Consider the following 23140-nt stretch of genomic DNA (forward strand, 5'->3'; position numbering starts at 1 on the left):
CAAACACATACTGCTCTATCCTATGCTGAGTTTGAGTCTTAAATTATGAAAATTGTAGTTATATCATACTGTGATAAAAAAAATTATGATGAGTTCAGAGGAAGCCAAACTATTACGTGAGGATATCATTTATCTTATATGTACTAATTGGAGGCATCAACAGAGCTCCACGTTAATCCTTGAAAAATGGATGAAAATAATTATTGGATCTCAATTGTGTGGATAAGATTTAACAAAACACAAAATCGATGGAGCCTTCACGTCAATCCTAGAAAAAACTGATGAGAATAACCATCGGATCTCAGTTGCGTAGATAAGATCTAACAAAACATGGAATCGTGTTCGCAGGAGTCATAGAGACACAACCTTGCATTATATCTCACCCATACTCAAATATGTTACTCCACACAATTGTGTTGTGGCATGCGGCAAGGCATGCCCAACGCATCGTTTGTCTCAGATACTTGGATGTGATTTCTATTTCTCAGGTTCTATCCATAAATAGTTCATGGTTTGTTCATCGCCCCTGGGTCGGGACCAGGTGGCAGAGGAAATAGGTTTCGGTTTCATCGTTTTTTTGCCACGGAATCAGGGCGAGGAAGAACGTCCATTAGCTATGTGCAATCATCGGACGGATACCTTACATCGTGCTCACCAAATCTCCCACGTGCACCCCTCCTCCTGAACTCATCCGGTCTTCGTCGCTCCATCACCCCCATCCCCATGCATCTGTATGTTGTTCTCCGCTTTTCTGTCGTGTCTATTGCTCTTCCGCCCTCTCAATCGAGGTTGTGTGGCTCACTCATCCTAATATGCTTATCTCCGCAAGATTTGAATCTACATTTCGTGTTCTGATCATGCTACAAACTAGCATCATTTTTTGGTCCCATAGATGAACTTGGTCCACAATGGTTGAGGAGTAGGAGGCGTAATCATGGCAATTAAATGTCCTTTTTCTTTTTTTAAAATGATCAGATCTATTATAAAGATTCACCGGAAGTACAGATCACCTTAGACATAATTAAAATTACGTCGAGGTTCATGGATCATCAAACGATCATTGCCGCCACCAGAACGAGCCACCGACGCGCCGTTGCCGCCTAGGGCCCATCCCAGATTATTCTATCCTTACATCTTATCACTGGTGTAGGCATTTTGTCGAGCACATGGCGTGCGATGTCCGCTGCTCCTAGCGCCATGCCTCCGTCCTAGTCGAGCGATTCGGAGCTTGAGGTGGCGGCGGCGGCAGCATCGGGGTCGAACTGGTCCTCGTGGCGCCTTGTACCGCAGCTAGGCGGTGAGCGCGACGCAGCGACGGGCCGAACTCGGGCGCCACAGACCAGCGAACTGTCATCGGAGCTCGGCCGAGGACGGCGAGCAAGAGCAGCACCTGGTGTCGTGGTTCGCGGCGGCGCTGGACAAGAAGCCGCCGGCGGCGGTGGCAGAGAGCTCGGCGAGATGTTCGGCTCGCCGGACGCCAGCGGCGGTTCCTGCGGGATGTTGTGCCGTGGTGAGCCTCATGCCGGACGAGAAAGACTCCTCCGCCCTCCGCCCTCACCTGGTTCTTCGGGCTCCTCGCCGCCACCCCGCGCTGCGAGCGGCCCGTGCACGTGGAGGTCACGCGCCGGCCGCACGGAGGCGTCGACGACAACGGGTACGTACTATACCCTCTGTTTCAAAATAGATGACCGTGCGAGGAGCTGAACGGGATGCACCACCTGCATGCGAGGTCGCTGGATGCGTTTTGCACGCGGACCACGGAAGCAAGCAGACCGTCCTTGTGTTAGACCAGGAGCACAAATTCCTTCACGTGTTCTTCAAAGCGTTCGTCTTCCAGTCCATGTGATCGCGCGCGTGTTGCAGATTTGGCAATGACGACACAGACATCGGGCGTCGCGTCGGCGCACCAGCTGCGATGGCAACGACAACCACCGTCCCTCCGCCGACGGCAGCGGTAACCGCGACATGGGCACACTGCTCTGCTGCACCCTGATGTATGACGTGTCAAATTTTAGTCAAAACTGGATCCACGTTAGCAGAAAACCATGGAAACCGCGCGAGGGACTAAACTAATCCGATTTAATAAGTTATAAGGGACTAAGTTTTGCTGATTTTAAAGTATAGAAGAATCATAATTTACCATGTAGAGTCAATTACACCGGTGGTGCTAGAACTTGGCGTAAATGGTCACTTTAGTGCTAGAACTTGTGGCATACATCGAAGTGGTGTAAAAACTTGACCCGAACATGCAAATACGGTGCAAATCTCGTTTCTATACGCCGGCAACGCTGACGGAGCATGATAGTGTGGCGTAGGGCCCGGTGTCAGTGACCATATTGGGAAGACGGGTGTGTAGTGTGCTCTTTCTGCAAAAAACCCCCTTGAATTCTTATTTTTCGCTTTTTTCTTACATAAAGGCCCCTGTTAAGTTTACACAGTAACTGCATGTGTGGCATCGGATGATCCCATTTGTCAGCCAAACATCACAAATTTTATTAGTTTCAGAATGAAAAATGAAAACCACGCACGACTCGAACAGGTGACCCTTGGGTCAAACGGAGTGCGCGGCTAGCCAACCTAGCAGATAACAATTAATGTTATATAATGATACTAAGCCTTTTACATCCTGACCTAAAATAATGTAAAATAATAATAATAAGACAATCACAGGGAACGTAAAATAACAATTATAAATTTGAAAAAAAAAGATGCCGCCGTGGGATTCCGTACTAGCGACCTGACAATTACCACCAGCAGAACCTAGCAATACAACCACTAGCATTTCGTGCCTTAAACATGCTAGTTTTTTTTTCATTTTAGCTTAAAAAATGTAAATTGTATTGTAAATACGTATTCATTTCAGAATCTGCAGACACACTAGGCTAATTTTTTTCATACATATATTTAAATTAATTTATAAATACAAATATAATTTATAGAAAACACACAAAATTTATAAAAGTGCATGAACACTTATAAAACAACATGAAGAAATTAAATCTTGGACAATTTTATATACAACATAATTATATTATAAAAAATTAGTTTTTTTGAACTTATAGGATAATTTATTTAAGTACAAATTTTTTCTAAAGTTACTTTGATATTTTAATTCATATGAAAAAATATTAAAAAAATTCATAATTTAAATTGATGGATTTTAAAATTAATAGGTGAGCATTTTTGGTTTATATATTTATTTATATGTATATTATTTATAATTACAATTTTTTAAACTTGTAATTATAAATAATATACATATTTTATTGTAGACATGTAAATTGTAATACTCCCTCTGTTCACATTTGTAAGACCTTTTAGACATTTAAGACAACACTTAAAACGGTTCAGTTTCAGCTGTCCTAAATGACTTATAAAAGTGAACAGATGGAGTAATATACATGTAAATTGTAGCCCAGGAGCACGTTCTATTATAGACATGAACCGTAACAATTATATTTACACATCAGAGTCCATTTGTCTCAAAAAAAAAATTGAGAGTCCATAGTTGGAGTGGCACGCCCTCCTACTTGCTTTACATGGGTAGCTTGTTCGAAACCCCACGGGCGAAACTGTTTTTACAGATTAAAATTCTTGATTTATGTTACTTAACTCAAAGATGTAAAACTTGTGTATGCTTATGCATCAGCAAGTGAACCGTGGGCGGGTGGGTAGCCGCGCACGCTGGTTAGACCGCGGTCACCGGTACGAATCCCTCTGCGCCATATTTTTCATTCTAACAAAATTTGTGATGTTTCACTGACAAGTGAGACCCACCAGATGCCACACGCCTAACAGGTGCCTTTTCATGAGAAAAAAAATAAAAATCTGAGGGTGTTTTTGCAAAAAAGAGCACGCTACACGCCCAACCTTCACTATGCAGTCACTGACAGCGGGCCCGATGCCATGCTATCATGCCTTGTCAGCATTGCGGCCGTATACAAACGAGATTTGCACCGCATTTGCACGTCCAAGCCAAGTTTTTGCACCACTTTAATGTATCATGCAAGTTCTAGCACTAAAGTGATCATTTACGCCAATTTCTAGCATCACCGGTGTAATTGACTCTACCATGTATGTACAAACCTCACTAGGTCGAAACAACAGGCATCGAAGCTCTCCTCATAGCATGCCGGTACATGATCAAATCATAGAAGAAACATAACATTGCTCCGATATATGAAAGGCAGCTGTTCTGTGTAGCTTGCCCAATATCTACGGGTGTATTCATGCATTCTTTGTTTTTTATGAATTGATCTTCATGAATTATGTTATTTACGCAGAATTGTTATTGTTTAGTTTAGTGCGCCCTGATGCTAGACTTAATAAAATCTGTCATGTAGCAGATCATATATAAAGATATACTGTACTAGGTACGACACAATATGTAATTATGTAGTTGTAGTTGGTCGGTGATCATTCATAGGGATGTTTTGACTTATACCTGCATGTTATTTCATCTTGTAATTCTGCTTTAAGCTACTTCTAAAGATTAGAGTACCTCTCAATAGAAATAAAAATTTACCATGATACAATGACGAGACCTAAACTATATGAAAGGGCAAGAGAGAGCATAAGTAACAAGAACGCATTTATGTAGCGTGTGGCCATTTTTTCATGTTGAATAAGATAATTGCAAAGATAACTCATGTTTTTGCTTTCCTTGGTACTAATAACGCAGATTACAGAAATTAGGCTTCTTCTGTATCATCAAGACTAGGCATTTTTTTTACTGAAAGCCTAACTACCCCCCAGCTTGTAACACTCAATGTACATGCTTGAGTGTACTTCAAATTTTCAACGACATATTGCACTCATTGACCGATGTGATGCAGGACATAATTGGATCATTTGATCTAGAGAGCACAAAGTAACATGTGCACCACCATACAACATTTGTTTATGCGAAAGTTCAACTTAGATGAAGTTTATAATACATCCGAATTGATGACAACATATCTAATGTTATGTACCGGGTGACATCCGAATTGATGAAGCTGTGATGTCGCCTGATTTTTATTTGGACTCTTTGATTTTTTGAATTGCTCTCTCATTTGTGAGTTCCCATGACTCATATATATTAACTGAATACCCCATGGGAAATAATCACGTGTGAGAACGCCAATTTTTAAGACATGATAATACAATGTAGGAATCAGAACAGCATATGATTGGAATAGCATGCACTATTGATTCCAACAATATACCTTAACAGAACAATTTTTTAGGTGAAACCTTCATATTTTGTAGGGAAGGTGAAACCTTTGGATGGTTCATAGGAAATGAGCACATAATTTAACGGAACAGTGAGAGAAATATGGAGAGAACTAGAGGGGGATCCTAAAGACCAGAGTCCATAAAAATGTCTATGAAACCAAACATTCCACAGAGGCCCTAAAATTATTTGATCCCTTTGGTGCTTACATACGTGAAGAAAGGTCCAGAGTGATGTCCAGAATGTTGCAACTATTTAACATTTACTCTTACTTTTTTAAGTACTCATTTTTTATAAAAATATTGATTTTAGTTCAAATTTACATGTGTGCTTACTTGGTTGGCATTTATGCTTTTTTATATAGTTCAAGTATCACACAATATAATATAACAAATGAAATAAAAAAATTGTTGAACAAGCTCGGTGCATACTACTAACTTGCTAAAATAATGGTGAATATGTTATCAAGGGGTTATGATCTTTGTATGTTAAATAACTAGCCAGCAGTTGCACGGGCTGACGATTAGTTTTACTAGTTAGTGACATCGGTGGTGATGTTATTGCAAGTAAGGATTGGTTCACACAGAACACCACTGAATTGGATTGGCAGCGATTACGACCCGAACATGTATACGTCTTTTATTTCAAATTTAAAACCTTGTCCATTATAATTATGCCCCATGACTCGATGAAGTTTGAATTGTTTATGTTTGTTTTGTATTATACAAAAAAATGCTTTTAGGTTACTATAAATTGTTTCTGCAAAAGCGACGCAATGCCATTTTAGAGGCCGCTGTCATGTTTGTCTCACCGAGCTAGTGGCAACACAAATATAATTTACCTAGCGCAAATATATATAACTAGGCTCATCTTCTCAATGAGTTTCCTTAACTTTTCTTTACTGATTGATTCTGTAGATGTGTAATGGAAAGCTGAAATAATTGCAACGCTTTTCTCTCTTACATATAGTAGATGCTACTCAAGGTATAATTGCACAAGTGTCTTAACCAGTACAATGCAGCTCCAGGATTCTCAAAATAATTGCTCAGATGTTACCTTGGCAACGCAGCTCCAGGCTTTTCAAAATCTATTTACATGAGAACAGGAATACAAAGAGTGCGATATATGCTTTCCAATTTTCTACTTGAAATGAATTTGTTTCTCCAATTTTTTTGCTGAATGAATTAACATGCACAATGAATACAAGAATGAACAGATCGCCCGACACTGTAGAACAAAATTTGCCGGACCACAAAAGGACTACATATACAACTCAAAATTTTGCCGGGCCACAGAACAAAACTAGGTACAACTTGAGGCTGTGCAAGCAAGGCATCCCTTTTCTTTTTCTTTCTTTTTGACAAGGCCTATCCATAGCCAAAGGAACAGATCCAGATCGCCGTAAGAAGCTGTCGACCCGGATCCAAATCATCAACCTAGATACCTAGGTAGGTGGGAGTGTCGGAGGCAGCCGCTCCTCATTCCTCAAGGAAGCAGCGAAAAACCCGACTGTTCTCTCCAGGGCAGTATACTATTGGTATAGCTACTCTACATATGTCTACCTACATACAGCTACTACATGTAGTAGCTGCTGGCCTGTTCTTTGCTTTTGCTCCTTGATCCGCCGTCGCCATACTGGTCGTGCCACCGAATAAGTTCCCTCATGTTTTCGGAGTCAACTGGCACGCTAGCGCACACCTATGCAGCAAATCATGCAACGTGGTTATCACATGGTCAATAAGCAAGCAGTAACAAACATACCTATTGCCAGCAAGTTTTCAAACAACTAGTGCTTTGATCCTAACCTGATCATGGGCCGATTTGAAATCGTCCATTCTAAGAGGCCGGATGTCGTCAGCTGTAAGCAGTGCAGGCTCAGGCCTACCTTCGGCAATCGCTACACTCTTCTCCTGTACAAAAGCAAAACCAGTATGAATAATTCAGCCACACCGGTGTGTGAGTGTGTGTGTGTGTGTGTGTGTTGCCCTGTATGTTGATCTCTATTCACACCTTTATTTCTCTCTCTAGGAGATCGCGAATGGGCCGCCCTGCTGCTGTTACACAGAGATTCTGGGGGAAAGGGGAATGTCAATGAGAATTCGGTGCGGTGGTACTCATTGCTGAAGAGCATAAGAGAGTCAGACCATCACCAACATCAACATACCTTCAAGTCACTTCCTGAATATCCATCAGTCATATTGGCAACTGACTCAAGACTCACATCTTCTGCCAACGCTTCTTTGGACAGTATCAGCTTCAAAATCCTCTCTCTATTCGGCGCATTAGGAAGGTTCACCATTAATCTGCCAACACCGGTCAGATCAGTGCCTAATAATTAAGAGCTAATGAGGACATCAAGATTTGTCAAGTAGTATAGGGAGATAGATGCTACCTGCGAGGTAACCTTCTAATGACCGCCTCATCAAGATCATAGGGCCTGTTGGTGGCTGCAAGAACCACTACACGTTCGTCATCTTTAGTAAGCAACCCCTCCCAATTCACCATAAATTCATTTTTCATCCTTCGCGTGGTTTCTGGCTCTTCTCGATTTTGTCTCTTTCCTAGCATGCTGTCAACCTGTGAAAGAAAGAAATACAGAAGAGGATGTGAGCATAATTAATAAACCATGCATAAAAGAAAATGATTATTATAGACTTGATTGCTCACCTCATCAAGGAATATTACAGCAGGAGATAGTTTACTTGCCAAAGAGAAAATGGCCTTTACATATTTCTCTCCTTCCCCAAACCACTGAAAACAAGACGAAAGAAAAACGCACCAGCTTTAACAGGCCGGAAAGCGCACACAAGAGCAGGGGCAGCCAATTTGTTATTTTGATTCAACTAACATACCTTTGGCGTGATGCTTGACATGGATACGTTCATAAAGCTTGCACCTGATTCTGTGGCTACTGCTTTTGCGAGCATTGTTTTACCGGTGCCGGGAGGTCCAAAGAGCAATATTCCCTTCGCAGGCTGCCAACATGAAAGGGATTCAATGCAGTGACTCATTAACCTTCACAATTTTTTTTTTCATGTAAAACACTATCCAGCTAGATGTACATATACTTCTTTTATCTCCCCATTTCCCAATATAAAAAATGGCAAGCACAGTTCTGATTATTTAAAAAACAATGCCACAGCAACAGAACCCTGAGTCTTTACATCAAGCATCCTAGCTAACTGCTAGTTACTGCAGTTATATTGGTGAGCAAATAATTAAAATTCTGCATATCTTGTTTTGGCCAATAAAGTAACCATAGATATTAATCATGTTGGAAGGCAACCGGATTTATAATTTTAAAATTGTTGTACGGCCTATCCACTAAGAGAGCTGCCCTTAGCTGAATGTACATGACCGAGTACCTTTAATAGCTGCCCTTTGCTGAACAATTCAGGTCTTTTTAGAGGAGTTATAATCAATTCCTTTAACGTGTCTTTTACACACTCCAGGGCTCCGATATCGTCAAAGGTTACTCCAATTTCATGGGGTGCAATAACATTCGACAGAAGGCTTCTCTCAAACTCATTCTCTGTGACCACGTCCTGAAAATAAAATAAAATAAAAACCTAGATGAATTTAAGCATCTTAGACTTTTAAATAGCTCGCTAGATATAGGGGCGGAGGACACCTTCAGTGCTTTCTTTGAGCTACTACTGGCCATGCTCTCGCTCTGTATACGTTCGAGTCCGTGCTTCAGACTGTAACCACAAAGCTAACTTGGTATTCCACAAAAACACCTAATTCAAGTTTATTTTGATATGTAATACTCATAGGACATTAGCATCGTCTATTTACCTTTCTGTTGAAAGTACAGGTTTGGCATCCATATTGGGTTTATCGTGCTCAAGGTGATAAGAAATCCCATAACCAATAACCTTATCCACATCTGAAAATGGGAAAATCATAAGTTTTCAGTAAACATGTCTATAGAATTGAAAATAAAATACTAACAGTTGGTCCATGACTGACAATGGAAGAACCAACTTACCGTCATGAGTCAGTAGTCGGTCCGTAATTGGTAATTCTTCAACATCGTGGCATTCAATTTCACATTGGGTCAGAAACTGCATTATAAAACAATGTAAGAATCATATAATAATTATCCAAAGTATCACTACCGAAGTTCATTAATAATCGAAGGTACCAAATGCTACCATTCTAGCAATTGTTGTTCCACCTCTATAGGTGCTTTCTTTTGATACATTGATTGATTGCAAGGGAATACTACTTGAAGGGCATAAAACATGTAAATCATTAAAAGCAATATATAGTCAAGTAGAGCACCATAAAATTCTTTTCAGAATTGCTTTTGTGCAAGGAGCGCTATACATATAACTATATAAGTTCACATTTCAATCATATAGCAAGTTAGAAATGAAACCATGCAATTAAGTTTTCTCGATCAAACACTGCTATACATGTACTTCCAGGGTCGCACAAAAAAATTCCTGTCACCTTCTGCAGAGACTCCTTGTTGCAGCTTACCTTGCGAATACTAAGAACATTGGCTTTAGCTCTAAGGCTTTCGGCATCAAGTCTTATTTGTTGGTTCAAATATGATAGCTGTGCTTTGTCCTAAGAAAAAACACGAATCTCTAGATTAGACAAAGTACCATCTGCAAGCTAATGGTTAACAGAAGTTTTTTGAATATGTCACCAGGGGGGAGGAGTCCCGCCTGTATGTTGATCTCTATTCAAAGAAATGGAGCCGGTTTATATGGGAAACCAGATAAAACCGTGACATTACCTTCGGAGGTTCAATGTAAATTCTGTTAGGGAAAAGCTTAGTTAGATGCTTTATTGAGTAATCATTGTTTCTTTCTTGCAATTTACTTCCAGAAGAGCCCTGCATTTTTCATAGCATTCGTTAGAGTAGCTCCCAAACATTCTACACCATGCCTACAAACTCTAATATAAATAAGTATTAATTTTTACCAATAAAGAGTTAATAAGGGCCTGGGCGTCATTACCAAGCGCCGGAAAAGATAATCCTTTTGGAGGTGACTATAAAATAGACCAGCGTCAGCAATCTCGAAGATAAAAAATAAGTACAAAAAAAACAGTGTTACATATATTCAACAGAACGATACAAAGCTGACAAGAAGAGAGAAGCCGAGGGGAATGAATATTTGCTGCATGTTAACTAGTGAATTCAGAATCCTCAGGTGGCAAGAGTTGTCTTAGGTTTAGTCTCATGTGCCAAAATGTTACTCAAACCACATATTAGCTAGTGAAATATTAAAAAGAGTTGTCTTAGGTTTAGTCTCATGTGACAAAAAGATTTGTCTTAGGTGTTTGTCCTTGAGAGTTGAGCTAGCCTAGTGATCTCGGCTATCCTACGTTTCACTCACCCCTGTTCCGATCGTTTTGAAAATATAGGTGTGCCAACCTATCTAAGCAATCTTTCCTATTCTACCTAAAAAACCTTGTGCTTTAGCAGAACACCAAATGTAATGGACTGCTGTGTAGTACTATACCTTATCTATAAATGTGTCAACCTATCTAATCAATCTTCCCTACCTAAAAAACACCCGATATCACGGCATCTTAATCCTTGTGCTAAATTTCAATTTACTTCCTAAAGGGGACTGTGTAGTATACCTTATCTATCTGGCTGGTTGCCCAAGTGTAAGAAGCAATTATTAGAACACCAGGTGGAAGTTCCTTCCCTAGTGATTCATGTGATTCTGGACTTCTGGTCAGCGTTCTCTCTAAATCCTTAACGAACACAATCAAAGTGCTACTTTTGCTTTCTTCCGAAATGACCTGAAAGGCAATGGAAACAATGTTGTTGCAGGCTATAGAAGGTTAAATTTCACATAAATATGATCACCCAAAACAGTAGGTACCTGATTTAACTCGTCTATACCAAATTGTTTATCACTAGAAGAGCTTGGGAGAAGTTCATTAACTAGAGAAATGTCAAACAGTTAATCACAAATCAGATCAGAAGAGCATCAGTAGGCAACCAAAATGACCATTGCACATCAAGTTCACACTAACCAGGGCAAAAGAAGCCATGATCTTTGTCGCACAAACCCCCAAGATCATTACCACCCGGAATCGGCTTGTCAAATCTAACTCCAACTTTACGGAAACTACCGACATTGTTTTCGAAGGCAAGCATCACTCTGCCCCGATAACCATTAGTTGGCCCCCTGCGAATAAGCCAAATTTACAATGTAAAATTCCAAAGGAAATTATCTTGCTAACATAATCATGCGATGAGCAGGGCTAACATACTCATGTAACAAATATGACCAAAAAGCACAAAGAACAAAGGAGATCTAGGATGCACAAATATTATGTCAAAGTGAAACAGAAATACAAGGCTACAAGCTACCTGTGCATAAATGTGTGAAAGGGAGGTTTTGTAATTGGGCCAATATACTTTACCCTACTCCCTGCACAACAAAGAGTATATATAAAGGCTTCAGTAAAGATTATGGTAACATTTAAGCTGATAAACAATATAAAAAAAGGGTACCAAAACCTTTTCCAAAAGTTACACCATTGGGCGATTCTGGAACCTTGGTACATCTGGCCTGAACATAATTTTATTTCTCAGATAATGCATAAATTGCTTCGGCATTCACAGAGTACAAGTTGCTTAGTTACTATGTTTGGATTGATATTGAAATGGAAACTCATAGATAACTTACAGAAGGAAGCAGAAGAGAATCAACAATGAGAAGTCTGGCACCAAACTTCTTTGCAAGGGCCTTTACAATTGTTTCCTGATAAATTTCGGTCCCTAGAAAAGCATATTTGTGCAAATATAGTTAACTACTCCCTGGACAAGCAATGATTAGAAAAATGCCACCTCCTGGTCCTGTGACCTTAGTAAATATCAAAAACGGAGAAGAGAAATGCGAAAAATACCAGATGAACTAGATAACATAATTCGCTGGTTTAGAGACGAAATTCCCCATAAACTTCTGATGAACCTTTTCCCCCTGTGTTCCATGTGTATGGATGCAGTTGTCAAGAGTTTGCTCTTTGTATTCTCACTGCATAAAAAAAAGGAAAGATGGTTTGATGAATAATGAGAGGAAAGATGATTCAAACAAACATTTTTGTAAACAATTTTCTTTGCCTAAATATATATAAGCTAAACAACTTGAACACCAAAAGTATACAGAAAAGGGAGACTTTGCTTTGCCCTCAGCTTTGTGGGATGCAAATAAACAGAATAGTGCAAAATGTTTCATTCACATGGCATAGCATGCAGAGAAAAGTGTTTAAGTAACGGATAGCTGTTGAAACAAATGAGCTAAACACAAGTAGCATATTAGTTACCTAAGATAGTAGGGGAAATTCTCAAGAGTAACTTGAATAGCATCTGGACAAAGAATTCCTCGTTTTAATCCATCCGTAAAAGTTTGAGATACCCTCTGGTTATTCTCTCCAGCTGATACAGAGATCGGCGCTTCATTGCCATTTAAAAGATACTGGAAAATCTGGTAGAAGGTTAAGGCTAACTCCCCTTGATTTCAGAGAATAGTCAAACTAACAAATCTGGCAGCTTTTACTTATCATTGTCGGAGTAGCATATAATCAATGGAATATATGGAAATGATAACAGAGGACAGACAGGGGTAAAGTACAGTGTAGCAACAAAACATGATAAGAAATGGATACGTAGGCATTCTTGTAATGTGAAATGATAACTTCATCCCCATCGGCAAGGGGAGTTGTGGTGCCCTTGATGATGTTCCTACGATTTACTTGAACCCACCCCGGTTCTCCTGTGACTTCTAATAGACACTGGCCCGATTCCTGGAAGAACAAAGCAAAGCAGCACAATGTTTACGCAAAAAAAGTCGAATAGTCAACAAAGCAAGGAACGATAGCAAGGTTAACAGTATGTACCTCAAGGTGCCGCAACATGCATAGAGTCACGCTATTGAAACCGATAGCACATAGACGGTTACTGATGGTGAGATGAGGAGTCTGCAATCAGGTAGTGATGGTTGGTATCTATCAGGCAGTGATTAAGGTGATTCACGAACACGCACAAATGATAATAAAGAAGGAATGCACTAGAGTCAACAGTTAAGAACAAACCAATGCATTTCACATTTCTGTAATGCATTTCACATTTCTGTAATGTATTTCACATTTGAGATGCTGAAATTCACAATTCTGTAACGCATTTCACATTTCTGTAATGTATTTCACATTTGTGATGCTGAAACTCACATTTCTGTAATGCATTTCACATTTCTGTGATGCATTTCACGTTTGAGATGCTGAAATTCACATTTCTGTAATGCATGTCACATTTCACATTTCTGTGATGCATTTCACGTTTGAGATGCTGAAATTCTCACCGAGGTGTTGAGAACAAAATTTGCAAGACTAGACAAAACGGCCTGCAATGCAACTCTAAGTTGCATCTTCAAGCTAAGAAAATTTTCATTTCACCACGAGTTGACTAACACTTGACCTTTCTGTGAGTGGTTGGTTAATTCTGAATCAGGCATGATGGTCGTTGATATTCCCCAACAAATTCAGACACCAACAACTTTTAACACCCGCAAGAAAAATTCCTACATGAACAATGCCTACAAAACTGAACTGCAATCATCAAGACCAGGGGAAATCTTGTAACTTGGTCTAAGAAAAGGGGGGAAATCTTGATTCTTGAAGACCAGCAGATGCTAGATTAGATATCTGCAGCCAGACAGCATCAAGAATGAACGCAGGCGAGCTCTAAAATGAAGGCCAAGAATCGCCAAGAAACAGAGCATTCGCCCCCAACGAGCTCTAAAATGGAGTCATGACGATAATCTTGAAGAGAATGGGGAACCAATGAGTCAGCAACCCCAATTCACGCACCTCCGAGAACTGCGACAGCAGCCTCGCCCACGGCCCCGGGTTCGGCGGCTGCCTCGCTTGCGACCCCGTCGCCGCCGCAGCCAGCCTGTCCTGCGCGGCCAATGACGCGAGCGCCTTGCACACCTCCTCCTCCACAGCATGCCTCGAGCTCGTCGTCGCCTTCTCCGCCGCCGCCGCCGCGGCGACGGGCGCCTTCTCCTGGGGTTTGTCCGCCTCCGCCTTCTCCTTCCCCTTCCCCGTCGCGCCCGCCTGCGAAGCGAGGTCGGGTCAACCCGAGGCGTCCAAGGTCCAAACTGACACCGAATTCTCGCGCTGCTGGATTGGAGGGGCCAGCCCGGCCAGAGTCACCTTGGAGCGCTTGATGGGGGAGGCGGGGGACGGGGGCTGCGGCGGTGGCGACGATGGCGCGCGCTTCCTGCCGCCCTTTCCTCGTCCGCTGCCGTCGGCGGAACTACGGGGAGTGTCCACCATGGCGGTCGCCGGCGACGAGGGGCGCTCTTTCTCTTTCCGGAAAGCAACCGTAACGGAAAACCTTCCTCTCGGTGGATTTCTGTTACTGTATTTCTTTTTACGCGAGAAAATAAATGGTGGGTCGGCGAGGAGGAGGCTTTATATAAACGGTGAGGCCAGGAGAGAGCTCAGATAACTTCAGTTCATAATTGTGCTCCGCATTTATTTCATGATTTCACCGCACTAAGCTTTATATAAGTGGTGAGGTCAGGTAAATGGTTCGTAATTGAGTTCTTTTTGTCGAGCACTCAGCAAAGATTTGTTGAGTGTCAAAACTCGGTGCATGGCAAAAAAAAGAGGAACAAGGGACAACCTGTTTTTGCCGAGTTCTCTAGCATGTGTACTCGGCAAAAGTTTGTCTGGAATTAAATCACGCGGAGATATAGAGCACAAAGCACGTGAAGAACACACAAAACATGCAAAGAACATACCAAGTAAAAGTCATTTTTGGTCTTGCTTTGTTACCGACTAGATTATGAGCTTGTTTCGAGTTGAAAGTCGTTTTTCTTCGCCCGGATGTCATTTATGTACGAATAATGACTATCAGAAACAAGTGCTTCAACATAAATAAGTATTAAAATAATATAGTTCATGAGGGGGAGGGGGCCAGAATTCCCTGGTCTAACGTATGATCAGGGGGCAGAGTCTCCGACCTAAGGTATGGTCGGGGGAGGGGTCCATTGCCCTTCCTCCTAATCCTAATTGCTTTATTTTCTTTATTGTGGCTATGCGTGTTTTCATGTCGGCCAGCTCAAGCATCCAATTGGATGACCGAGAGGTTCTTGAGGACCTGCATGGCAACCTATTCAAGGATGACAATTACTCCTACTACTAACACAATGACACAGAGCCATGTGGGTGGAGTGACATTTCCTATGATCGAATTGGTTGTGTCACAATAATCAAGCTTGCGGGCTTAGGAATTGCTGTTAGCTTGCCGACAAGTGTCTGCAAACTCAATGCACTAGAGGAACTAAATATATATCTCAACATCAATGAAAACACTAAGATCAACTATTCAACTGTGGGTGGGGGGGGGGGGGGGGGGGAGGGGGCGCTTCTGGCAAACCCCAATTTCTGGCAACAAGAACTACAATGCCTATTTAATGTCAATCCTGCCTCTTAGGTGCCATACCAGAGCACCTCAGGATGATCAAAAGCCTCAAGTTAGCATTGATCAACATCAAATCCATTTCTAGTTTGATCCCGACCACCTTTAACATCAACAACATGTAACGCTCCAGACCGGCACTATGCAAAGCTAGCACCTCTGGTAGCATTTGCCTAATATCAATCCTAGGACACCCACCAACACAACGTGCATGTCGTTGAAAGGATTGAGATGGACCTAGAGGGGGGATGAATAGGTACAATTACAAATTTTAATTATTACTTAGCAATTTTAGGCAATAATGTGGAATATGAGATAAGCCTAACAATTGCAAGTGTAGTACTAAGAGCTAAGCAGGATAAACAAGTAGCACAAGTATGTAAGTAAGCAAGCACAATATGATACAAGTGAGTGCTAAGAGACAAGTAACCACAAGTAGAGAGTTAGGGTTAGGAATAACCGCAACTCCGGGAGACGAGGATGTATGCCGATGTTCACTTCCTTGGAGGGAAGCTACGTCACCATTAGAGAGGTGGATCTTACCACAAAGGCACACCAACGCCACGAAGGCTCACCCTATTATCCCTTTGAGACAACACCACGAAGGCGTTTCTCAACCACTAGTGGTAGACCTTGAGGTGGTCTCCGAACCCTCACAAACTTTCTGGGGGTAATCACAATGGTTGATTCCTCTCCGAATGACTCCTATCGCCTAGGAGTCTCCAACCTCCAAGAGTAACAAGAACGATGGAGAAAAAGCTCAAGACTTGCTCAAATCACAAATTCCTTTGGTGCAAAGGTGGGGAAGGAGTGGATCTATCACTTGATCGGACAACTTCTCTCAAGTGCTCTCAAATCCCTTGGGGATCTAAGATTTGGTGTGGAAGAGTGAGAGAGTGAGTGAAATGTGTTCTTAGCAAGCTCAAAGTGAATGGTCAACCTTATCCCGTGGGGGAGAAGGCTATATATAGTGGAGGTGGAAAAGTAACCGTTTGAGCAACTCAAGTGCACAGGAGGCGTCGGGCGTCCAGACAGGACCGGACGTCCGGTGGCACAGATAGGCCCGGACGTCCGACAGACGTCGGTCGTCCGGTCGCTGGAGAAACACAAGCCACGAATCAGCATATAGATAATGGACGTCTGGACCGTTTCGGTCGTCCGGTGACCGGACGACCGTAGAAGACCGGATATCCGTAAAAAATGTTCTGTTGAGAAAGTGTCGGACGTCCGGAGAAGCTTAGACATCCGTGAATATTGTTCTGTGAAGAAACACCGGACGACCGACGAGAGCCAGATGTTCGGACAGCTGAAAGGGATCGGACGTCCGTAACGTATCGGACGTCCGGTGAAAAATGGAGTTGTGGGTTTTGAGCAAATCTTTCACTAGATCCATCGACCCCCTCTTAATAGTGCGGGATCCCTATACTCAAGAACAAACCGTAAACAAAGCCAACACTATTGTCTCGTATCTCCAATCTTGAGTTATATGCATTTGTCTTTAGTCATGATCCACACACGGCCTTTGAGACATAATCCTGAGATATACTTGATAAACATGATTAGTCCCATACATGCATGTTGTCATCAACATCAAAATAAGATTAAGGGCATGATTGCACTTTCAATCTCCCCCTTTTTGGTAGTTGATGACAACATACATGTACTTCTTGAAATAAAAACTTTGAGTATCGAAGGGATTTGTTGCGGAGCTCCCCTTAACAATGTGCACAAAGAAAAATAAGCATGAGAGGAGCTCCCCCTCAGGGTGATACCAACACATTCAAATCACAAGTTGCACATGATAACATTCAAATAGATTCATCACTCACATCATAGAACCTAAAGTAACAATGATCATAATAAGGTTCATGGTACGATACATATCATAGTGCAATACAAGTTAATATCACATATTACAGTACTCAATGGATACTACTACCCCCCTTGGCAGCAAGTACCCAAAAGGGGGCCAAGAGGAGCAACCAGAACATCATCATCATCATTAGAACCCAGCCTCCTCCTCATCATCATGAGCACCACTACCACCAGCCTTGTCAAAGAAGTCAGACCACTCAGGACCCGAAGGAAAGCCAAAGTCCGAAGGGGGCTCATTGTTGAGGAACGTAGTAATTTCAAAAAACTTCCTACGCACACACAGGATCATGGTGATGCATAGCAACGAGAGGGGAGAGGTTGTCCACGTACCCTCGTAGACCGAATGCGGAAGCGTTAGCACAATGCGGTCGATGTAGTAGTACGTCTTCACGATCCGACCGATCCAAGTACCGAACACACGGCACCTCCGAGTTCTGCACACGTTCAACTCGATGACGTCCCGCGAGCTCCGATCCAGCAAAGCTTTATAGGAGAGTTTCGTCAGCACGACGGCGTGGTGACGGTGATGATGATGCTACCGATGCAGGGCTTCGCCTAAGCACCGCTACAATATGATCGAGGTGGATTATGGTGGAGGGGGGCACCGTACACGGCTAAGAGATCAATGATCAATTTGTTGTGTCTATGGGGTGCCGCCTGCCCCCATATATAAAGGAGCAAGGGGGAGGCGGCCGGCCAGGGAGAGGCGCGCCAAGGGGGGAGTCCTACTCCCAATAGGAGTAGGACTCCTCCTTTTCCTAGTAGGAGTAGGAGAGGGAAGGAAAGGGAGAGGAGGAGAAGGAAAGAGGGGCCCGACCCCCTTGCCCTAAACCAATTCGGTTTGGGCCTTGGGGGGCCCACACTCCCCTTGCTGCCCTCTATTTCCACTAAGGCCCATGTAGGCCCATTAAGCCCACCCCCCCGGGGGGGGGGGGGTTCCGGTAACCCCCAGTACTCCGATACATGTCCGAAACCTTTCCGATGTCCGAACATAGTCGTCCAATATATCGATCTTTAGGTCTCGACCATTTCGAGACTCCTCGTCATGTCCGTGATCATATCCAGGACTCCGAACTACCTTCGGTACATCAAAACACAAAAACTCATAATACCGATCATCACCGAACTTTAAGCGTGCGGACCCTACGGGTTCGAGAACTATGTATACATGACCGAGACACGTCTCCGGTCAATAACCAATAGCGGAACCTGGATGCTCATATTGGCTCCCACATATTCTACGAAGATCTTGATCGGTCAAACCGCATAACAACATACGTTGTTCCCTTTGTCATCATTATGTTACTTGCCTGAGATTCGATCGTCGGTATCTCAATACCTAGTTTAATCTCGTTACTGGCAAGTCTCTTTACTCGTTCCGTAATACATCATCCCGCAACTAACTCATTAGTTACAATGCTTGCAAGGCTTATAGTGATGTGCATTACCGAGTGGGCCTAGAGATACCTCTCCGACAATCGGAGTGACAAATCCTAATCTCGAAATACGCCAACTCAACAAGTACCTTCGGAGACACCTGTAGAGCACCTTTATAATCACCCAGTTACGTTGTGACGTTTGGTAGCACACAAAGTGTTCCACCGGTAACCAGGATTTGCATAATCTCATAGTCATAGGAACATGTATAAGTCATGAAGAAAGCTGTAGCAACAAACTAAATGATCATCATGATAAGCTAACGGATGGGTCAAGTCAATCACATCATTCTCCTAATGATGTGATCCCGTTAATCAAATGACAACTCATGTCTATGGTTAGGAAACATAACCATCATTGATTCAACGAGCTAGTCAAGTAGAGGCATACTACTGACACTCTGTTTGTCTATGTATTCACACATGTATTAAGTTTTCTGTTAATACAATTCTAGCATGAATAATAAACATTTAGCATGATACAAGGAAATATAAATAACAACTTTATTATTGCCTCTAGGGCATATTTCCTTCAGTCTCCCACTTGCACTAGAGTCAATAATCTAGTTCACATCTCCATGTGACTAATACCCAAAGGGTTTACTAGAGTCAATAATCTAGTTCACATTGCTATGTGATTAACACCCAAAGAGTGATCATGTTTTGTTTGTGAGAGAAATTTAGTCAACGGGTCTACCACATTCAGAGCCGTATGTACTTTGCAAATTTTCTATGTCTACAATGCTTTGCACGGAGCTACTCTAGCTAATTGCTCCCACTTTCAATATGTATCCACATCGAGACTTAGAGTCATCTAGATCGATGTAAAAAGCTTGCATCAACGTAACTCTTTACGACGAGCTCTTTTATCACCTCCATAACCAAGAAATATTTCCTTAGTCCTCTAAGGATAATTTGACCGCTGTCCAGTGATCTACTCCTAGATCATTATTGTACTCCCTTGCCAGAATCATGCTAATGTATACAAGAGGACTGGTAAACAACATAGAATACTTTATAGAACCTATGGCTGAGGCATAGGGAATGTCTTTTCATTCTCTTTTTATTTTCTGCTGTGGTCAAGTTTTGAGTCTTTACTCAACTTCACACCTTGCAACACAGGCAAGAACTCCTTCTTTGAATGTTCCATTTTGAACTACTTCAAAATCTTGTCAAGGTATGTACTCATTGAAAAAACTTATCAAGCGTCTTGATCTATCTCTATAGATCTTGATGCTCAATGTGTAAGCAGCTTCATCGAGGTCTTTCTTTGAAAAAACTCTTTTCAAACACTCCTTTATGCTTTCCAGAAAATTCTACATTATTTCCGATCAACAATATGTCATTCACATATACTTATTAAAAATGCTGTAGTGCTCCCACTCACTTTCTTGTAAATACATGCTTCACCGCAAGTCTGTATAAAACCATATGCTTTGATCACTTTATCAAAGCATATATTCCAACTCCGAGATGCTTGCACCAGTCCATAGATGGATCGCTGGAGCTTGCTCACTTTGTTAGCACCTTTTAGGATTGACAAAACCTTCTGGTTGCATCATATACAACTCTTCTTTAAGAAATCCATAAAGGAATACAATTTTGACATCCATTTGCTAGATTTCATAAAATGCGGCAACTGCTAACATGATTCAGACAGACTTTTAAGCATCGATACGAGTGAGAAAATCTCATCGTAGTCAACACCTTGAACTTGTCAAAACACTTTGCGACAACTTGAGCTTTGTAGATAGTAACACTACTATCAACGTCCGTCTTCCTCTTGAAGATCCATTTATTCTTAATGACTCACCGATCATCGGGCAAGTCAATCAAAGTCCATACTTTGTTCTCATACATGGATACCATCTCAGATTTCATGACCTCAAGCCATTTCACAGAATCTGGCTCATCATCGCTTCCTCATAGTTCGTAGGTTCGTCATGGTCAAGTAACATGACATCCAGAATAGGATTACCGTACCACTCTGGTGCAGATCTCACTCTGGTTGACCCACGAGGTTCGGTAGTAACTTGATCTAAAGTTACATGATCATCATCATTAGCTTCCTCACTAATTGGTGTAGGAGTCACATGAACCGATTTCTTTGATGAACTACTTTCCAATAAGGGAGCAGGTACATTTACCTCATCAAGTTCTACTTTCCTCCCACTCACTTCTTTCGAGAGAAACTCCTTCTCTAGAAAGGATCCATTCTTAGCAACGAATGTCTTGCCTTCGAATCAGTGATAGAAGGTGTACCCAACTGTCTCCTTTGGGTATCCTATGAAGACACATTTCTCCGATTTGGGTTCGAGCTTATCAGGATGAAACTTTTCACATAAGCATCACAACCCCAAACTTTAAGAAACGACAACTTTGGTTTCTTGCCAAACCACAGTTCATATGGCATCGTCTCAACGGCTTTAGATGGTGCCCTATTTAACATGAATGCAGCTGTCTCTAATGCATAACGCCAAAACGATAGTGGTAAATCGGTAAGAGACATCATAGATTGCACCATATCTAATAAAGTACGGTTACGATGTTTGGACACACCATTATGCTGTGGTGTTCCAGGTGGCGTGAGTTGCGAAACTATTCCGCATTGTTTTAAATGAAGACCAAACTCGTAACTCAAATATTCTCCTCTTCAGATCGTAGAAACTTTATTTTCTTGTTACGATGATTTTCCAAGTCACTGTAAAATTCTTTGAAATTTTAAAATGTTTCAGACTTATGTTTTATCAAGTAGATATACCCATATTTGCTCAAATCATCTGTGAAAGTCAGAAAATAACGATACCCGCCGCGAGCCTCAACACTCATCGGACCGCATACATCACTATGTATTATTTCCAATAAGTCAGTTGCTCGCTCCATTGTTCCGGAGAATGGAGTCCTAGTCATCTTGCCCATGAGGCATGGTTCGCAAGCATCAACTGATTCATAATCAAGTGATTCCAAAAGCCCATCAGCATGGATTTTCTTCATGTGCTTTACACCAATATGACCTAAACGGCAGTGCCACAAATAAGTTGCACTATCATTATTAACTTTGCAACTTTTGGCTTCAATATTATGAATATGTGTATCACTACGATCGAGATTCAATAAACCATTCACCTTGGGTGTATGAGCATTGAAGGTTTTATTCATGTAAACAGAACAACAATTATTCTCTAACTTTAAATGAATAACTGTATTGCAATAAACATGATCAAATCATATTCATGCTTAACGCAAACACCAAATAACATTTATTTAGGTTCCACACGAATCCTGAAAGTATAGGGAGTGTGCAATGATGATCATATCAATCTTGGAACCACTTCCAACACACATCGTCACTTCACCCTTAACTAGTCTCTGTTCATTCTGCAACTCCCGTTTCGAGTTACTAATCTCAGCAACTGAACTAGTATCAAATACTGAGGGGTTGCTATAAATACTAGTAAAGTACACATCAATAACATGTATATCAAATATACCTTTGTTCACTTTGCCATCCTTCTTATCCGCCAAATACTTGGGGAAGTTCTACTTCCAGTGACCAATCCCTTTGTAGTAGAAGCATTTAGTCTCAGGATTAGGTCTAGACTTGGGCTTCTTCACTTGAGCAGCAACTTGCTTGCCGTTCTTCTTGAAGTTCCCCTTCTTACCTTTGCCCTTTTCTTGAAACTAGTGGTCTTGTCAACCATCAACACTTGATGCTTTTCTTGATTTCTACCTTCATTGATTTCATCATCACGAAGAGTTGGGAATCGTTTCCGTTATCTCTCGCATATTATAGTTCATCACGAAGTTCCAGTAACTTGGTGATAGTGTCTAGAGAACTCTGTCAATCACTATCTTATCTGGAAGATTAACTCCCACTTGATTCAAGTGATTGTAGTACTCAGACATTCTGAGCACATGCTCACTAGCTGAGCTATTCTCCTCCATCTTGTAGGCAAAGTGCTTTGTCAAAGGTCTCATACCTTTCGACATGGGCATGAGTCTGAAATACTAATTTCAACTCTTGGAACATCCGATATGCTCTGTGGCGTTCAAAACGTCTTTGAAGCCCCGATTCTAAGCCGTAAAGCATGGTGCACTAAACTATCAAGTAGTCATCATATCGAGCTCACTAAACATTCATAACGTCTG

General features: G+C 41.7%; 1 protein-coding gene across 1 annotated transcript; it reads right to left on the reverse strand.

Moving 5' to 3' along the window:
• Positions 1 to 6332: 6332 nt before the first annotated feature.
• Positions 6333 to 14678, reverse strand: LOC123151538 (uncharacterized). Its single transcript, XM_044571233.1, has 26 exons — positions 14408 to 14678; positions 14060 to 14308; positions 13091 to 13171; positions 12860 to 12997; positions 12518 to 12678; positions 12101 to 12228; positions 11881 to 11972; positions 11712 to 11763; positions 11562 to 11622; positions 11222 to 11376; positions 11068 to 11129; positions 10820 to 10984; positions 10154 to 10222; positions 9966 to 10064; positions 9704 to 9793; positions 9207 to 9282; positions 9014 to 9104; positions 8847 to 8916; positions 8581 to 8760; positions 8068 to 8190; positions 7883 to 7966; positions 7608 to 7792; positions 7380 to 7518; positions 7226 to 7285; positions 7021 to 7125; positions 6333 to 6913 (listed from the first exon to the last, which is right to left on the reverse strand). Exons 1-26 carry the CDS (start codon positions 14528 to 14530, stop codon positions 6791 to 6793), a joined length of 2961 nt encoding a protein of 986 aa, XP_044427168.1. The 5' UTR covers positions 14531 to 14678; the 3' UTR covers positions 6333 to 6790.
• Positions 14679 to 23140: the final 8462 nt, after the last annotated feature.

This window comes from Triticum aestivum, chromosome 7A, assembly GCF_018294505.1.
Source record: "Triticum aestivum cultivar Chinese Spring chromosome 7A, IWGSC CS RefSeq v2.1, whole genome shotgun sequence".
NCBI classification, from domain to species: domain Eukaryota; kingdom Viridiplantae; phylum Streptophyta; class Magnoliopsida; order Poales; family Poaceae; genus Triticum; species Triticum aestivum.

What these genes read in the sequence shown, in the direction of transcription:
- LOC123151538 (XM_044571233.1), bottom strand. Translation starts at nt 14,530, where the DNA reads ATGGTGGACACTCCCCGTAGTTCCGCCGACGGCAGCGGACGAGGAAAG. An exon ending in GCATGTTGCGGCACCTTGAG is followed by an intron (nt 12,998 to 13,090) that starts GTACATACTGTT and finishes TTGTTCTTCCAG; the next exon opens with GAATCGGGCCAGTGTCTATT. An exon ending in ATTAGAAGGTTACCTCGCAG is followed by an intron (nt 7,519 to 7,607) that starts GTAGCATCTATC and finishes CGGTGTTGGCAG; the next exon opens with ATTAATGGTGAACCTTCCTA.